The 18,074-nt window shown below is 41.5% G+C and overlaps 1 protein-coding gene across 1 annotated transcript in view; it reads right to left on the bottom strand.

Annotated features, from left to right (window-relative positions):
• Window positions 1-792: 792 nt before the first annotated feature.
• The window catches only part of LOC134611603 (semaphorin-6B-like), a 117,262-nt gene continuing 99,980 nt past the window's right edge, over window positions 793-18,074 (bottom strand). Inside the window, 4 exon segments of the mRNA XM_063455653.1 lie at window positions 793-1,464; window positions 1,467-2,303; window positions 2,406-2,464; window positions 7,531-7,611. Coding sequence (XP_063311723.1) covers window positions 1,340-1,464; window positions 1,467-2,303; window positions 2,406-2,464; window positions 7,531-7,611 — 1,102 coding nt within the window. The 3' untranslated portion in view covers window positions 793-1,339.

Raw genomic sequence — 18,074 nt, 5'->3', positions numbered from 1 at the left:
CTTCAGCACCCTAGATGTTGTGGACTGCATCTCCCATAATGCTCTTGCAGCCATGATGCTGGCAAAGCATCAGGGGAGATGTAGTCCACAACATCTGGAGTGCTGATGGTTGCCTACCCTGTTTTAAGGCTTTTTCAATTTGCCACAGGCAACTGCTTTGAGAACCTGCCACCTTATGTACAAAGCAAAATCAACTTTTGCCCTGCTGCTCCTGACATACTCATACCTCCTAAAACCGGGATGGTTTGGTGGGTGGGTGGGTGGGTGGACGGGAACGGTGACACCCTTAATGGATGAGTCAACCTGTTATCAAGTCTTCCAGGCTGCCATAGAGCCTCACAGCCGGCCCACACCATTCAGGACCATTCAGAGAGAGCTTTTCAAGTACTCTCTACATGGTCGTAGAGCCCACTGCATGTGAGTGAGTCTAAAGATGTGCTCATGCTGGGAAATAAATCTGGACGGCTCGACATAACTCCGAAATCAGGACTGTCCTTCCAGGAGTCCCACATAAACAACCCTTTCGCATTGTTTCATTTAAATGTTCATTCTTCATGTCTTAAGTGATGCCTGTATTTCTATGAGGACTAGGCCCCTAGAGTTTTGTTTGCTTGTTTTGACCTCAGATATATATATTTTTAAATAAATTATAGTGCTTTCAGACAGTTTTTGTGACTTGATTTCTTGACAGGTAATTCTTGCATTGTATTAATTTTCATTCACAACTCTCCATTATTTTTTACAGTTCCTTGATTTTCATTTTAAGATGTACATTTCATATACAGTGTGGTGTGCTAGCATTGAGCTATAAAAAGGCAACATTTTATATATATATATACTTTTTCTTTTATATATGTATATGATAACATTTTGCTGTTTTTGCAGCTGCAGCAGTGTAACTGAATATATAACAAAATCATGAAAAGCCTCCTTACCTTTCAAATCTTACATCTACCTAGAAGCCCAATTACTTCCTTCAATCCCATCTAAAAAAAAAAGAACCCAAAACATTCTAGCATACACACACATTCGTATTGGCCATATGCTGCTTCAGCTTCACCCAGTGTTTACCAAAGAACAATAATTAAAATATTTATATGGACATATTGTGCTTGGCTGATCAGAGAATATCATAAAAACTAACCCTTATCTCCCCCACTCTATCTCGCTGTATATTGTCCAGCTGTCTCACATGATCGCTACTTGACCTACAAAGGTAAAAGTCCTTAAATGCAACATCTTCTTCATCATGTCACACTATTTTCTCTCGTTGTGCTGAGGGGGCTAAAAACATGCCAACCCGCAGCATTAAACCTAAAGTCTGAACTAGGTATCAAACTCAGGGAAGGCCCTGACCGTAAGTATAAAATTCAAGTGGATTTGACCAATTGTCCACACAATTCCAAGTTATGCAGATAATTTGTGGAGTGCAGTCCTGGACTTGTGACCGGTAAAACCTCTCATCGGCGGCGCTGATACTACATGTTTGCGCTTACTGCATAAATACGACTGGGATAACATGTCTGGTAGCAAACAATGGGAGCTCTGTCCTTGTAAGAGCTGATTCTGAGATTGGCGATGTGATAAATATTGAGTCTTCCTACATGGAAGAAAGTAGCAAATGTTATCTCCGTGCTGTGAATAAAAATTACCATCTTCGGCATGTGGAGAGAGGTAGCAAGGGTCTTTTTGCTTGTGCTGGCGCACGTAATAAGGATTTTGATCTTCAGTTATATATTGATTTCCTTCACCATGCTGGGGTAAATATCGATGTTCCTCTCCGCAAATGGGCAAATAGTATTCCCTAGCTGGTGGTAGATACTGCGTGTCCTCTGTTTTTGGATAGTACGTATCCTGCGTGCGTGTGATTTTCAGTGGATTAGTATCTGAGTTCAGTAGAATTATGGAGGGTTCTTGTAGAGAACAGGTGAGATAGTCTTGGGGGCTATTTCCCTTCCTGTGTTGTTGAGGAGTTTGTTCTGGAGTGGGTGGAATGCCGGTATGATCCTTGCCGTGCTCTGGATTCCAGCTATGTAATATTAGGGAGGTAAGAAGAGTGTCTTGTTCTGGATGACCTAAATTTTCACTGTGACTCATACTTTGCACAGAATTGCCTTGACTCAGACCGGTGTCGTTCTGCTTTTGCCTGCATTGTAGATTATTTCCCTGTTGAGAACTCATCCAGCATACACCTATTCCGGACAACAAGGCACCCACTAAAAAAGCTGCAACTGATGAAATTACTAGGATGTTAAGAGACACTTCTCTATTTAGCTGTTCCACGAAGCTCTGTGTCAGTACACCTATGAAAATGAAAAACATGGGTTGATAAAAGATCAAATAACGAAGAAAAAAAACGCAACACATTAAACACAAATTATAAAAACTATCAAAATCACCCTCACCTTCACAGTCACCAAGGTTAAATTTTTGATTCCCACTCTGGTCCTGCTCATCTTGGGATCTGTATGAGGGATTGCAAAATTAAATCAAGATTTATAGTCAGGCTGTAAAATACTGCATGCACTTAGACAACATCCATACATATTAAAGGAACACTACAGACCCCTAAGCTTGTTAGAGTGTTTTATGTATGATGAGTGTGTCCTCTGTTTTTAATTTTACAAAAAGTGCGGATTTCAATAGAAATTGTAACTTTTATCAATCAAGCCTGTTACATCCCTCTGGTTGTCAATCAAACAGGTCCTGTTACTTTCTGGTTGTTTAGCTCAGAGCACCTGCCTTGCAAAGACTTCTCATTAAACTGTATTGGAAAGTCTGCGATTGGACAGCCACGGAAAGTCGGGGCTGGGGAAGAAGGGGAGTGCTTCCAAAGGCTGCAGATAAGAGATTTGCAGATTTTGCAAGCTGTTTTTAACTATACCCCAATTTAAAGAAAACCTCATAATTAAGTGCTTGATGTTTTCATTGAGGGTCTATTAAACAGTGATTTAGAATTTTTGAATTTGAGCAGTGGAGGACCCTTTTAACACATGCTATAAGTTATCTAGTTTATTCAAAACACATCAATTACAGGCGTACTGTGACAGGGAACGACTGAATGCTAGCTTCTAAGGAACAGAGAAAAATAATCTAAAATGTCTAAACATATTTAATCTTTAATATAGCTAAAACAAGAAAGGAAAAATAATAAGGCTCCATAAAACCATCCTTTAAGGAAAACAATCAATAAAATAAAAAAATATAATGCATCTTGTTTAAATGGGTTAAATATGATAAGTTGAGCAGGGACCAAATTCACTGTATAAAATGAAAAAAATCTGTATTAGATTTTATTATAATAAGCAAAAATCTACATATAAAAACAAACAGACTGCAGATAAGAGGCTTCCCTAATTGTACAGTAAATTAGTGTATGTATCACCAATAATTTATCACTTCATCATTGACGTGCTCCGCCAGCAAGCCGGAGCTGAGGGACCTCTTGGCCCCATAACAACTTCATATGTATGAAGCAATTGTGGTGTCCTGAGGTTCCCTTTAAGCACTGCTACTCTATCTGTGTGTGACCTTCTTCCTATACTTGCATTTTAATCTCTCACTTCTTTTTATTTCTGTTAGCCTGTTTGGTTATACTCTGGACAGCATTTTAACAAGCAAAACTGAGCTAATTATCTGAGGATGCCAACACCCACACTTTTCGTATTTTAAAAAGAATGTAGATTTTAAAAAAATGGGCAGGGCCGGACTGGGAACTAAAATCAGCCCTGGAAAAAAATTCTATACCAGCCCAATAATGCGTCGCGACAGCATAGTGTGCTGATATAGAGGGTGAAAAAATAAATTGAAATTGAAAACTCTTACTCCAACGAAGGAACGCATATAGGGCGTCAAAATAAACAAAAGAGCGCCTTTTTTTTTAAGTAGACGTACATTTGCATGTAATCAATGTTTCAGTACAACTACTTTGGCCTATTAAGGACATTTTAGTAATGATACTGAAATGCTGAATGTCTGCAGTTGCACAACTAAAAAAAATGAAGTGATCTGGTTAATTTTGAAGTTCTATGGGTGCGCTCTTCACTTTGAATATGTTATTGTGCATGAGTATGCAACTAGCAACAAGACAGGGCCAATACGTGCTCATTACACACACACACACACGTGTGTGTGTGTATATATATATATATATTAATGACATTTATGTGTGTATTATGCATATATAAATGTATATTACAATATGTGTAAATAGTATAGGCATAGTTATATGTTACTAATACACACATCAATATACATGCATATATATGTGTGTATTACTGTCAGGATCACATCAATTTACGTCTATTACCTTTACCTCGTTTAGTGTATCTTGTCTCCAATTGTCTCCTTTTTTTTCTCTTACAGCGACCCTTGTACATCTTTTACTTCATCCCAGTCCATGTGTGTTTCTTTTTACCCTTCTCCAGCCTCTGTATTTCTCTTTCCCCCAGCTCCTTTTGTGTTGTTCTTAGCCCCAGACACTTTGTCTCTTTCTCCCCTTCCAAATCTCATCTGTGTGTCTCTTTCTAACTCCAGACTCTGTGTGCCTCTTTCTCTTCTCCCAGTCACTCTCTATCTCTTTTTCCCCAGTCCAGCGTTGCCTCCCACAAATCTTGTGTCACTTTGTCCCCCTTCCCTACTGTATGTCTCTTTGTCACCCCAATAAACCTTCTGTGTGTCTCTCTTCCCCATCTCCTCCCTGTGTCTCTCTCTCTTACCCCTCTGTCTCTTTGTACCCCCATCCCCTGTGTCCTCCTTCTCCGGTGTCTCTCTATTACCCCTCTCTTTGTCCCCCCCATCCCCTGTTTCTCTATTACCCCTCTGTCTCTTTGTCCCCCCTTGCCCTATGTCTCTCTATTACCCCTCTGTCTCTTTGTCCCCCCCCCAACTGGTGTCTTTCTATTACCCCTCAGTCTCTGTGTCCCCCCTCTCCCTGTGTTTCTATTATTCCTCTATTTGTCTCCCCCCTTCCCCTCTATTTGCCTACCCCATCTCCTCTATTTGCCTCTCCCCTTCCCCTCTATTTGTCCCCCCCTCCCCCTCTATTTGCCTCTCCCCTTCCCCTCTATTTGTCTCCCCCTTCTCCTCTATTTACCCCCCTTCCCCTCTATTTGCCTCCCCCCTTATTTGTCTCCCCCTTCTCCTCTATTTACCCCCCTTCCCCTCTATTTGCCCCCCTTCCCCTCTATTTGCCTCTCCCCTTCCCCTCTATTTGTCTCCCCTTCTATTTACCCCCCTTCCCCTCTATTTACCCCCATTCCCCTCTATTTGCCTCCCCCCTTCTCCTCTATTTGCCCCCCCTTCTCCTCTATTTGTCTCCCCCTTCTCCTCTATTTGTCTCCCCCTTCTCCTCTATTTGTCTCCCCCTTCTCCTCTATTTGCCCCCCCTTCCCCTCTATTTGCCTACCCTTCCCCACTATTTGCCCACCCTTCCCCACTATTTGTCCCCCCCTTCCCCTCTATTTGGCTCTCCCCTTCCCTTCTATTTACCCCCCTTCCCCTCTATTTGCCTCCCCCTTCTCCTCTATTTGCCCCCCCTTCCCCTCTATTTGCCCCCCTTCCCCTCTATTTGCCCCCCCTTCTCCTCTATTTGCCCCCTTCCCCTCTATTTGTCTCCCCCTTCTCCTCTATTTACCCCCTTCCCCTCTATTTACCCCCTGCCCCTCTATTTGCCTCCCCCCTTCTCCTCTATTTGCCCCCCTTCCCCTCTATTTGTCTCCCCCTTCTCCTCTATTTGCCCCCCTTCCCCTCTATTTGCCCACCCTTCCCCTCTATTTGCCTCCCTTCCCCTCTATTTGTCCCCCCCCTTCCCCTCTATTTGCCTCGCCCCTTCCCCTCTATTTACCCCCCTTCCCCTCTATTTGCCCCCCCTTCTCATCTATTTGCCCCCCTTCCCCTCTATTTGTCTCCCCCTTCTCCTCTGTTTGCCCCCCCTTCCCCTCTATTTGCCCCCCCTTCCCCTCTATTTGTCCCCCCCCTTCCCCTCTATTTGCCTCTCACCTTCCCCTCTATTTGCCCCCCCTTCTCCTCTATTTGCCCCCTTCCCCTCTATTTGTCCCCCCTTCCCCTCTATTTGCCTCTCCCCTTCCCCTCTATTTACCCCCCTTCCCCTCTATTTGCCTCCCCCCTTCCCCTCTATTTGCCCCCCCTTCCCCTCTATTTGCCCCCCCTTCTCCTCGCCCCCCTTCACCTCTATTTGCCCCCCTTCCCCTCTATTTGCCCACCCTTCCCCTCTATTTGCCCACCCTTCCCCTTCTGTGTACCTGCTTAATTTGTCACAGGAGGACTGAGGGAGGGGGCGGAGCTAACGACATGCTCCCTCACGGTTCCCATAATTCCTAGCATCTACACATCATAGAGTAGTGATTACTCTATGATGTGTAGATGCTAGGAATTATGGGAACCGCGAGGGAGCATGGTCGTTAGCTCCGCCCCCTCCCTCAGTCCTCCTGTGCTGACAGCTATGCTGCTGTCAGTATCAGTGAGTGTGCCGCCGGATCGCTTAGGCGGCCGCCCCGCTCACTCACTGATACTGACAGCAGGTACAGCTGTCAGCACAGGAGATGGGGCCGCCGGCCACAAGGTAAGTATACACCCTCAGAGTGTGCCGCCGGACCGGCCACCCGGCGGCACCGACAATGCGGCCGGCGGCCGCAATATTATTAAAATATAGGGAGCAGGACTCCCTCTCTCCCTCCAGCCCCCCAGGTGCCGCGGCCCACCGGGAAATTTCCCGGTATCCCGGTGGGCCAGTCCGGCCCTGAAAATGGGAGCCTATCGTATTATTAGGAAAGACCCCCAAGTGACAGCTCCCCTCTAAATATTTCCAATGGGTGCTTTGAGAAAGGAAAAAGAACTCTGACTAAACATTATTTCCCTATTATAACCACATTGGTCCCTCAAAATGTTGCTGTTAAATTCAAGCTCATATAGTGTTCTGCAGGTGCATTTCAACTGGAGTACTTTTTTATACATATGACCTTGTTTTCTGTGGACCACTCCCTTGTTAAAATTTTTTTATTTCTGAACGTAAATATGATTCTATACCTCCCAAGTGTTTAGCAGGGACAGTCCCTATTTTGGGCCCGAATCCCTCTATAATCAAGTTTTCCATGTATGTGGGCAAAAGGCACTTTATTAGTGAACTCTCAATATTTCATAACCGAGTGATATATGTTTTATGCACTTCTTTATAGAACATAGTAAGGTAATCACATAGACTTATACAACCTTATATTGCCATTTTCAAAATGTATTCCTGTATAGTATGCCATAATAACCTTTTTATGTTTTGCCTCCTGGTAATGGATACATCACAGATCTATAGTCTCACTATACTTACCCTCTCTCATCCTCTTTTAATATGACATTTAATGTCAATTTGAGTAGCGGTAAGGATATTAGTATACCGTGCTCCCTTGGTATCAGTATGTGTATTCATATTTATTACTTTATTTAAATGACCCCACATTACAGTCAGTATTACCAGGTCATTTACACAACTAGAACTCTCACAGATGTTACGTATACCTGAATCCATTTGGAATGAAGACACATCGATTGTTTTCAGCATCCCATGTACAATATGGGTCCTGGGCTTCCAGACAGTTTCTACGAAGAAGGTAGACAATATCAGTAATACATAAAAGCAAGGGTAGGCAACCGTCAGCACTGTAGATGGTGTGGACTACATCTCCCATAATGCTGTTACAGCCATAATGCTAGCGAAGCATAATGGGAGATGTAGTCCACAACACCTGGAGTGTCAAAGGTTTCCCACCCCTGAGTCATAAAACAAGTGACCTGTAACAAAAGTAAAGTTTTGAACTAATGGATGCACATGGATGATGAATTTAGTTAAAGTTAGGGTGAAACATTACAAAGTGTATATGTATTGATACATGATATTCAAGTATAGTAAATTTTAATTTGACCGGACATTATGTTCAAGCACGCATGTGGTCGTATTCTGGGGAGGGCTTGCAAGAGAGCCAGGTTTTGGGAGCGACAGTCTCGTAGCACCATGCTAATTGAAAGCAACTGGAGGTGTGTTGGGATGCCTATGTGCAAAAAAAAGGTTCTTGCTAAAAATTGCCTGTCCTCATAGCAATATTAACTCTATTACACTGTTAGGGTTTGTGTGTTGGTACATATATTGTTAAAGTTTAATTTTACAGTTTAGACAATAGACCATCTCATGTTGCAATTATCCATCCTTTTATTCAAGGTTGTATTAAAGGGACACTTTAAACTCCTAAAGCACTTTAGCGTGCTGAAAATGATTATATATGTATAACCTTATATATATGTGTTTAAAACACAACTTAGAAAAAGATGCAAAGCCAGTGAAGCACTCATCGACAGGTGTTTAATTGTTAATGCAAAGGTTATGGTGGGGAAAAATTGTGATTGAAAACCCCTTCCACCTGAAGTCTGTGGTTAGTTACTACAACGTTAAACAGAAATCTGGCCACCAGTCAAGCCATAAGACCTGCTTTTCCCACAGAAATCACAAATTTGCAGTGATGTTACAACCGCAAAGGATTCTGGGTGGGCATATGCAAACTAGTTTAACAAAGAATCACATTTTTGCCTCATTCCATTTTAACCCCTTAACACCGTTACGGCGTTCTATGCCTTCCCCATTTAAATAGGTTTTAAAGCCGTTGCGGCGGCATAGAACGCAGTAATGGCTTAAGCCCCCAGGAGCTCCGTGGTACTTACCTTCACCACGATCCTCTTTGGGAGTGATACCGGAGAAACTGACGGAAGCAAAGCACAGAGAGATGGACACAGGTTTCTTCAGGAAGGAAGAGATTCTTTATTGGATCACCGATCGGGACTCAGAGGGACTAATGTCACCAAAATACAGCAAGTTCTGAGCCCCGGACAATAGTGCAGGCTCCTTATATAGGCACATAACTCCTCCCATATTAAGCTCCACCCGCACATTCTCTTGACCAATCAATACAAATAAGAATTAACTTCCTGCTTGACCGCATGGCCTGTCCAGCACAATGGAGGAGGGGAATACTACATCCTGTATTCTTGCACATGCTCCGTACACTACTGATCGTATCTTGCCTCGTGCAACCAACTGATCGATACGTCAGCATATGCACGTACACATGCCACGTGGTAATCTCGGCCTACTACATTTATTTTTACCGAGATTCCACCACAGGAGGACTGACTGGAAATACCCCATTTGCAATACCTTGGGTTGTCTACTATTGCAAATGGTATGCCAGTGTTTGTGATCGAGTGGCTACTAAAAAAGACTGGACATACCCCATTTGCAATACCTTGGGTTGCCTACTATTGCAAATGGTATGCCATCATGGGGGTAATTCTCAATCCTGGGCTACCATACGGTCTCAAAGGTAACATAACCAATCTGGCGAATTTCAATGTGAAAAAACAGAAAAATGTAAAATGCTATATTTGACCCTGTAACTTCCCAAAACACTATAAAAACTGTACATAGGGGGTACTGTTTTACACGTGAGACATCGATGAATACAAATATGTGTATTTTATTGCAGTAAAAGCAAACAATATTATGAAATTCACAGTTAAAATGTCACGTAGAGGGCGCGGGGCCTGACCGCCGCGCTGGATGGACGTGGGGCACCTCGGCTCCACAATGAAACACTCATAATCAGCCCAAAACTACCTTTTCTCCCCCCAAAAAAGAACAGGCAGCAGCCCAAGAAGGCAGAGGGGACTCATGCAACCCCTCCAGAAGTCGATATCGACCCCTGTCCTACCGGCAATGCTAACTCCTGGGCAGCTGGTATTGAGGCCTGTTGTGAGGCTCTGGCGGGAGAAACGGCCAATCTCCCGCTCTTAGTCCGGCGGGTCCTCCCACGCACCTACTGAGGGCCCCGTTCACCCCCCCCTGTGGGCCGGGGGGGTTATCCCAGACCCCACCAGGGAAGCAACGACCACCTACACCATCCGAGTGGCGAAATGTTTAAGCTGGGACCGCTTGGCAAAATCCAAGATGGACGCCACGCCCATTACGAGCCGGAGAACAAGCTCCCACCTGCATTATGGGAGGCAGCGACTCCAACGGCTGCTGGCGGACCTAAGGGACTTTATTTGGACTCTCACTCCACTTACTCAAAGAGGAGCAACAGCCACAACACGCAGGCTTCATTCTGCACCTAAAGCATAAGACCAAACATACTCCTGAACAATAAGTCCCTGAGCAGTCAAGTATCCAGCAGGAAACACAAGAGACTTGACCACAACCTGGAAGCCAGCCGATCCAGCACAGCTACAGGAGTAACCAAGCGGCTGCCAACCGTGAAGAATTAAAGTTTTAGCAGCTCACTGTTGTTTAGATAGCATTGTTTAGATAGCATCTCCCTTTTAATATTATTCTAGATTTAACCACAGTTGTTTTATAACTACAGATCTGCATAGAAACCTTTTAAAAAAGCCTAAGCCAACATATATGTTCTATCCGGCAAGCTCAGTGACTCGCTGCCCCCTGGTGGTAAATCTTAAGCAGTGTAGAGAAATCTATATGACGGTATTCTACATAGCATGTAACTTAATACTCGCATAATAACTACTCAACTAAGCATGCATAACTCAACTATCACTTGTACCAAGCCTGTTATATCTTATGTGCTGTTTAAACTGCCATGACATTGTTTGCTTGTATGACACTGAAAAGCTTGTACATGCTGTCGTGGCGCTGCAAGCTTGTTGTAATTACACGCACAAGAAAAATAAAGAATAAAAAAAAAATATGTCACGTAGAACTAAAAAAATTAAACAATTCTTCTTTTCTCCCATTTTTTTTATTCTTTATTCATATTAACTTATGTTTCATACCTAAATATTTGATATTAAATGAAATCCCTGTTCCCCTGAAGAAAATGATATATAATAAGCGTGGGTGCAATTAATATGAAAGAGTCGAATTACGGTTGAACAGACATATAGTCAAATTCCTGATTTTGTATACGTTTTGTTTTGATCACAACGTGTACATTTGGCTCAGTCCTTAAAGGGACACTATAGTCACCAGTGCAACTACATGTATTCCTGACCCTATAGTGTTAACACAACCATCTAGCCCCCCTGGGCCCCTCATGCCTCCATAAATATAGTAAAAATCTTACTGTATTCAAGCCAGAAGCTGTGAATCTGCATGCTTTTAGACTCAGAAAAAACAAGCAGTCTGCTGACATGTGATAGCCTGATCCAATCACAATGCTTCTCCATAGGATTGTCTGAGACTGACAAAGAGGCAGATCAGGGGCAGAGCCAGCATGATTTAAACACAGCCCTGGCCAATCAGCATCTCCTCATAGAGATGAATTGAATCAATGATTCTCTATGAGGAAAGTTCAGTGTCTGCATGCAGTGGGAGGAGATACTGAATCACAGGATGCGAGTGGATGGAGGCATATTATGAAGTTCCTCTGGTTCACTCTGAGTGACTGCAACTGGAGGTGTTCCTAGCTTTCAATGTAAACACTGTATTTTCTCAGAAAATACAGTGTTTACATGAGAGGCTGCAGGGAGCTATAGTTCTCACCTGAACAACCTCATTAAGCTGAAGTTTTTCAGGTGACTATAGTGTCCCTTTAAGGGGTAAAACATTGATTCCTTTGAGTCTGTGTTTGCTGTATACAACAGCTTTGAAACACAACTTAGAAAAACATGCAAAGCCAGTGAACCACCCATGGACAGCTGTTTCATACTTAATGCAAATCATCAGAATGAGGTTGGTTACTGGTTTGCTATTGAGGCCTGGTAGTGCTTGGGAAGCAAAAACTATAAAGGTTATGGTGGGGAAAAAATTGTGATTGAAAATCCCTTCCACCTGAAGTCTGTGGATAGTTAATACAATGTTAAACCAAAAAATAAACACCAGTCAAGCCATAAGACTTGCTTTTCCCACAGGAATCACACATTTGCAGTGATGTTACTACCGCAAAGGATTCTCTGCTGTAGGAACATCACTGCAAATGTGTCATTTCTGTGGGAAAAGCAAGTCTTGTGGCTTGACTGGTGTTTATTTTTTGGTTTAACATTGTATTAACTATATATATGTGTGTCACGGCTAGTAATGTGGTCCAGCACGCAGAAACTATGTAAACATATACATAAGTAAGAAAAGGAAAATAACAGGATAGAGCGTAAACCGGACCTTAGAATGGCCGGACTAATACGCTAGAGACAGAGAATGGTCAAGGAAGCCAGAAAATACTCAATACCGATAAAACAAGCCAAGTCAGGGAAACCAGAGATCAGAATAACCAGGGAAAAGCCAAGGATCAGGATACCAGGAAATCAGAAACACGAAAATAGCACTCTCAGGAAACCAGGAAACTGAAACCACGACAGGGCAAAGTACTGGGAAAAGCTAGGGGTTTAAATACCCCTCTCTAGGCTGTGATTGGTCAGAGGGCGACCTCTGACCCCAAAACGTGCGTGTGCGTTGACGTCGTGACGTCACGCAAACGTTGGTATAACTCTCGGGGGCGGAGCTACTCTTAGGCGCGACCACGTGGTCGGCGCCATGTTTGATTCGGGCGTGATGCCCGGAAGAACGGAAGGAGCGGTTCCCGGCTCGCCGACGAGCAGGTAAGCTCGTGTTGTCGGCGCGCCCGTGCCAGTCGGGCACGGCCGTGAGGCTCGGCGGGCCGGTGACCGCAACAATATGTGTGTTCTCTTCTTTTCAATTTGCAAAAAGTGCAGATTTCATTAGAAATTGACACTTTAATGAATTTACCTAGTTAACCCCTCCCCTGGCTTTCAAGCAGAGAACAGGTCCTGTTACTTCCTGGTTTAGTTATCTCAGTGGAGCTAAACATAAGTGGCAGCATTTGCTCAGAGCTCCAGCCTTGTAAAAACCTTTCACTGAGTTGCATTGGTAAGTCTGTAATTGGACAGCACAGAAAGTCTGGGCATGGTTAGAAGGGGAGGGCTTGCAAAGGCAGTAGACAAGAGAAATGCAGGTTTTGAAAACAGCTTTTAGATATAGCCCACTGAAAAAAATGCATAATTAATTGCATTCACATTTTCATTTAGGGTTATACCTACTAAACAGGGATTATAATTTATTTTGTACTTGGGCAGAAAAGTGTTACTTTAAATGAACACTCTAGGCACTATAAAAACCGCAGCTCACTGTAGTGGTTATGGTGCCAGGAGTGCCCCCATTTTAAGGAGTTATACCATTTTTAAACTGTAAATACATCACTATAGGGAGCATTCAGCATTTCCATGCAGAGCGTAGTGAGACTGAAAATCGGTCCTGCAATCTATGGTGTGGAAGCCCCTTTAACCCCTTAACGACGCAGGACGGTTCAGGACCGTCATCGGCATTTTTCCCTTGCCGACCGACGACGGTCCTGAACCGTCCTAAATTTAAGAGGTACTTACCCGATCGCCGTCGTTCCCCCGGCGGCGATCGGCGGTGCTCCCGGTGTGGGGAGACTGCCTGCAGCCCAGACAGTCTCCCCATGGCGGATTAGGACCCCTGTGGCCATGTGATCGCCCAACAGGGCGACCACATGGTCACAATAGGTGTCCATGTGTCTGCCTGCAGGGGGACTGTCTGTGCTGACAGGCAGTCTCCCTGCAAGTGTAAAATAAAAAAAAAATTAAAGTTATAGTTAATAAAAAAAAATGATTATTATATATGTGTATATATATATGATATATAGACATATATTATACCTATATAATATATGTCTATATATCATATATAATGTCATACTAAGTGTATTTTTATATTAATATGTACATATATTAATATAAAAATACACTTATAATTAAATTACACACGTATATATATATATAATATATATAATAACTATATACCGTATATACTCGAGTATAAGCCGAGTTTTTCAGCACATTTTTTGTGCTGAAAAACCCCAACTCAGAGTCTGTATTTTTTGCATTTTTGCATTGCCATAATACAGACTGGGGGGAGAGGGGGGCTGTCAGAGAGTTTACCTCTCCTGCAGCTCCTGTCAGCTCACAGTGTAAATCTCGCAAGAGCCGCGGGGTCATAGTGCGGCCACGAGACTTACACTGGGAGCTGAACGAGGTGCTGAACGGAACGCCGCGGAGGAGAAGGGAGCTGACAGGAGCTGCAGGACAGGTAAGCGCTCACTGCCAGCACCCCTCTCCCCCCACTGAACTGCCAATGTCACTGGACCACCAGGGAAGGAGAGCCCCCCTCCCTGCCATGTAGCAAGCAGGGAGGGGGGATGAAAAAAATTAATATAATAATAAAATAACAATAAAAAAAATAATATTAAAAACAAAAATGTAAAATAATAATTAATAAAATTAATAATACAACAATAATCAAAATGCCCACCCCCACCAACACATACACAAACACACACTGCATTCATATACACACACACACTGCATTTATTATATATACACACACTGCATTCATATACACACACTGCATTCATACACACACACACTGCATTCATACACACACACACACTGCATTAATTATATATACACACACTGCATTCATATACACACACTGCATTCATATACACACACTGCATTCATACACACAACATGCACACACACTGCACTCACACACACACACTGCACTCACACACACACACACTGCACTCACACACACTGCACTCACACACACTGCACTCATTATATACACACACTGTAAATAAATATTCAATTAATATAATTTTTTTTAGGATCTAATTTTATTTAGAAATGTACCAGTAGCTGCTGCATTTCCCACCCTAGTCTTATACTCGAGTCAATAAGTTTTCCCAGTTTTTTGGGGTAAAATTAGGGGCCTCGGCTTATATTCGGGTCGGCTTATACTCGAGTATATACGGTATATTGTATATATATATATTATTATAAAATACAAATAAAAAGTAATTTAAATTAAATTAAACATGTAAAAATAATAATACAAATTTTAAAAAAAATTATATATCTATACGAAATTTTATTCTAACTGTATTTTGATATTAATATATATATATTTATATCAAAATACACTTAGAATGAAATTGTATATATATCTATGTATATATAAATAAATAAAAAGAATACGAACTATTCATATGTCCATATACAAAATTACATAAATAATTATATAAATATACACGTAGACTTCAAATATATAAATATGCATATATATTTAAATTCTACGTGCGTATTTATGTAATATTTTTACATAATTAAGTTATTTTATTGATTGCAATTTAAGGAACCTGCCTGCCAACCCAAGCCGAAAGTCCAGAGAATTTAATTTGCTGTCACTGTATTTTACCCTGTAACGTTCTACGACACCCTAAAACCTGTACATGGGGGGTACTGTTTTACTCGGGAGACTTTGCTGAACACAAATATTAGTGATTCAAAACAGTAAAACATATCACAGCGATGATATTGTCAGTGAAAGTGACTTTTTTTTGCATTTTTCACACACAAACAGCACTTTTACTGATGATATAATTGTTGTGATACATTTTCCAGTTTTGAAACACTAATATTTGTGTTCAGCAAAGTCTCCTGAGTATAAAAGTACCCCCCATGTACAGGTTTTATAGCGTTTTTGAAAGTTACAGGGTCAAATATATGGGTCAAATATTTTTACATTGAAAATGGCCAGGTTGGTTACGTTGCCTTTGAGAGCGTATGGTAGCCCAGGAATGAGAATTACCCCATGATGGCATACCATTTGCAAAAGAAGACAACCCAAGGTATTGCAAATGGGGTATGTCCAGTCTTTTTTAGTAACCACTTAGTCACAAACACTGGCCAAAATTAGCGTTCAATTTAGTTTTTTACTTTTTTCACACACAAACAAATATGAACGCTAACTTTGGCCAGTGTTTGCGACTAAGTGGCTACTAAAAAAGTGTGGACATACCCCATATTGAATACCCTGGGTTGTCTACTTTAAAAAAAATATGTACATGTGGGGTGTTATTCAGCGATTTATGACAGATAATAGTGTTACAATGTCACTATTGATACATTTTAAAAATTTATGTTTTGAAACCGCAATATCCTACTTGTACTTATAGCCCTATAACATGCAAAAAAGTAACAAAAAGCATGTAAACACTGGGTATTTTTAAACTCAGGACAAAATTTTGAATCTATTTAGCAGTTTTTTTCATTTGCTTTTGTAGATGAGTAAAAGATTTTTCACATAAAAGTCAAAAAACATGTATTTTTTTCAATTTTTCATCATATTTTTTCATTTTTTAAAAATTAAATTACATGAGATTATATAAATAATGGTATGTAAAGAAAGCCCCTTTTGTCCTGAAAAAAACAATATATAATATGTATGGGAACAGTAAATGAGAGAGCGGAAAATTACAGCTAAACACAAACACCACAAAAGTGTAAAAAGATGCCTGGTCGCAAATGTACAACATCGCAAAAACAGTCCGGTCCTTAAGGGGTTAATTGCTGTCAAAGTAAAAAGGCAGTATTTACACTGCTGAGGCTCCATGAACAGTTTCTATGGCTGAGACCGACTGTAGTGGTCCTGATACCTATAATATTCCTTTAAAATGGGTAGGTGTAAGGGAGCTGTAGTGTTTATGGCGCTTGGTGTGTTGCCATTGCAGGATTACGCAGAACATATCCAATCATTCCAATTGGTGAGGAAATAAAGAAACCTTCCTTCTGTCTTTTTTCCTGTCCACACACTCTGTTGAATTTTAATTTCAAGCCTTATTTTACTATTTGTCATTCTCTGTGCTCCAGTGGAGCCTTGCGCCACGGGAGTTCTATCTCTTTCCCTATGAATGCCTAAGGATGTAAAGTCCTGTAGAAGACACATTTAGGCAAATATTCAATTGTCATTTTGAACAATTTAAAAAGGAACATTATTCACGCAACAAACGTGAACAGAGAATTGGAGCGTGCCACATGTTAAAACTTCTCGGGGAATGTATCCCCCAGGAAACAACTTGAATGATCACTGTTTAACAATAATTTTATCTGCTGCTTAACCATCCTGGAAAAAAAAACATATCCAAGTGGCAATACTGAGATAGGATGTCTCCACTTGGCATATTTGATTCTCTAACTGTAGACCCTGGAAAAGCCTAATTGAACAAGCTGTGGATTCTTTCTTTGCCAGTCAAGAGACGCATGTGGTCGTATTCAAGCACGTCGTATTCAAACAAGTCGTCTTTTTATTTGTCAAACAATGTCTAAACAATCGTACAATAAGACCATCAGAAGTCTGATTTTGGGGGTCAAAGGGAAGGTTAAAGTTTAATAAAATGATATACTTTTTTTAAGACACGTGAACAAGGCAGTTAAAATACCTTTCTTTCCAAAGTCCCTAAAATCCAACCTCTTCTGTACGTTCTGCAGCTATGCCTACCCACCTACCGTTTTGTTTAGCACACACCTTGCTTTGTTCATGCTGGGCAGTTTTTCCAATAAAATTCTTGTCATAGAGGAGGAGTGAACCCATAGAGACGCATATCCAGTAATGGACCTGGAACTTAGACTATATGCTGTAGGTCCAATAATAGGACTGTAAGCGGTCATAGATATGCTTAAAATAAAGAATTTGCCTGGTTTATTTTTTGTTTATTCTTTTTTTATTGCTTTTGTATGCATCAGGAAGGAGCCTATGGCAAGAGATATGCAAACCATTGCTGCAAAAATCTTGCAGAAATATTGGAGTTGGATGACTCAAGACAAGGTGATGGAAAAGCTATAGAAAGTAAATGTGAACAAAGCCCCATGCCCTGACGGTATTCACCCATGAGTACATAAGGAGCTAAGTGTGGAAATAAGTGAACCCCTGTTTTTAATAATTTGGGATTCTTTTCTTTCAGGAATTGTACCAGAGGATTGGAGAAAGGCAGATGTGGTTCATTCAAAAAGTGTTCAAAACACTGCCTAGAAAATAATAGAAAATAATACGCAGTTGTGTAAATATCAATATCTGTGTAGATAGTTAGTATGTGTGTGTATGAATGCATGTGTGTATTTCTGAATTGCACTTTTTTGGGGCGGTATTTCAAAGAAAGAGTAGATAGAGATAGTGTCGGAGGTAT

The sequence above is a fragment of the Pelobates fuscus genome, chromosome 5 (assembly GCF_036172605.1).
Source record: "Pelobates fuscus isolate aPelFus1 chromosome 5, aPelFus1.pri, whole genome shotgun sequence".
In the NCBI taxonomy this organism is placed as follows: Eukaryota; Metazoa; Chordata; class Amphibia; order Anura; family Pelobatidae; genus Pelobates; species Pelobates fuscus.
Note: the sequence above shows the minus strand (reverse complement) of the source record. Positions and strands in the feature narration are given on the sequence as shown.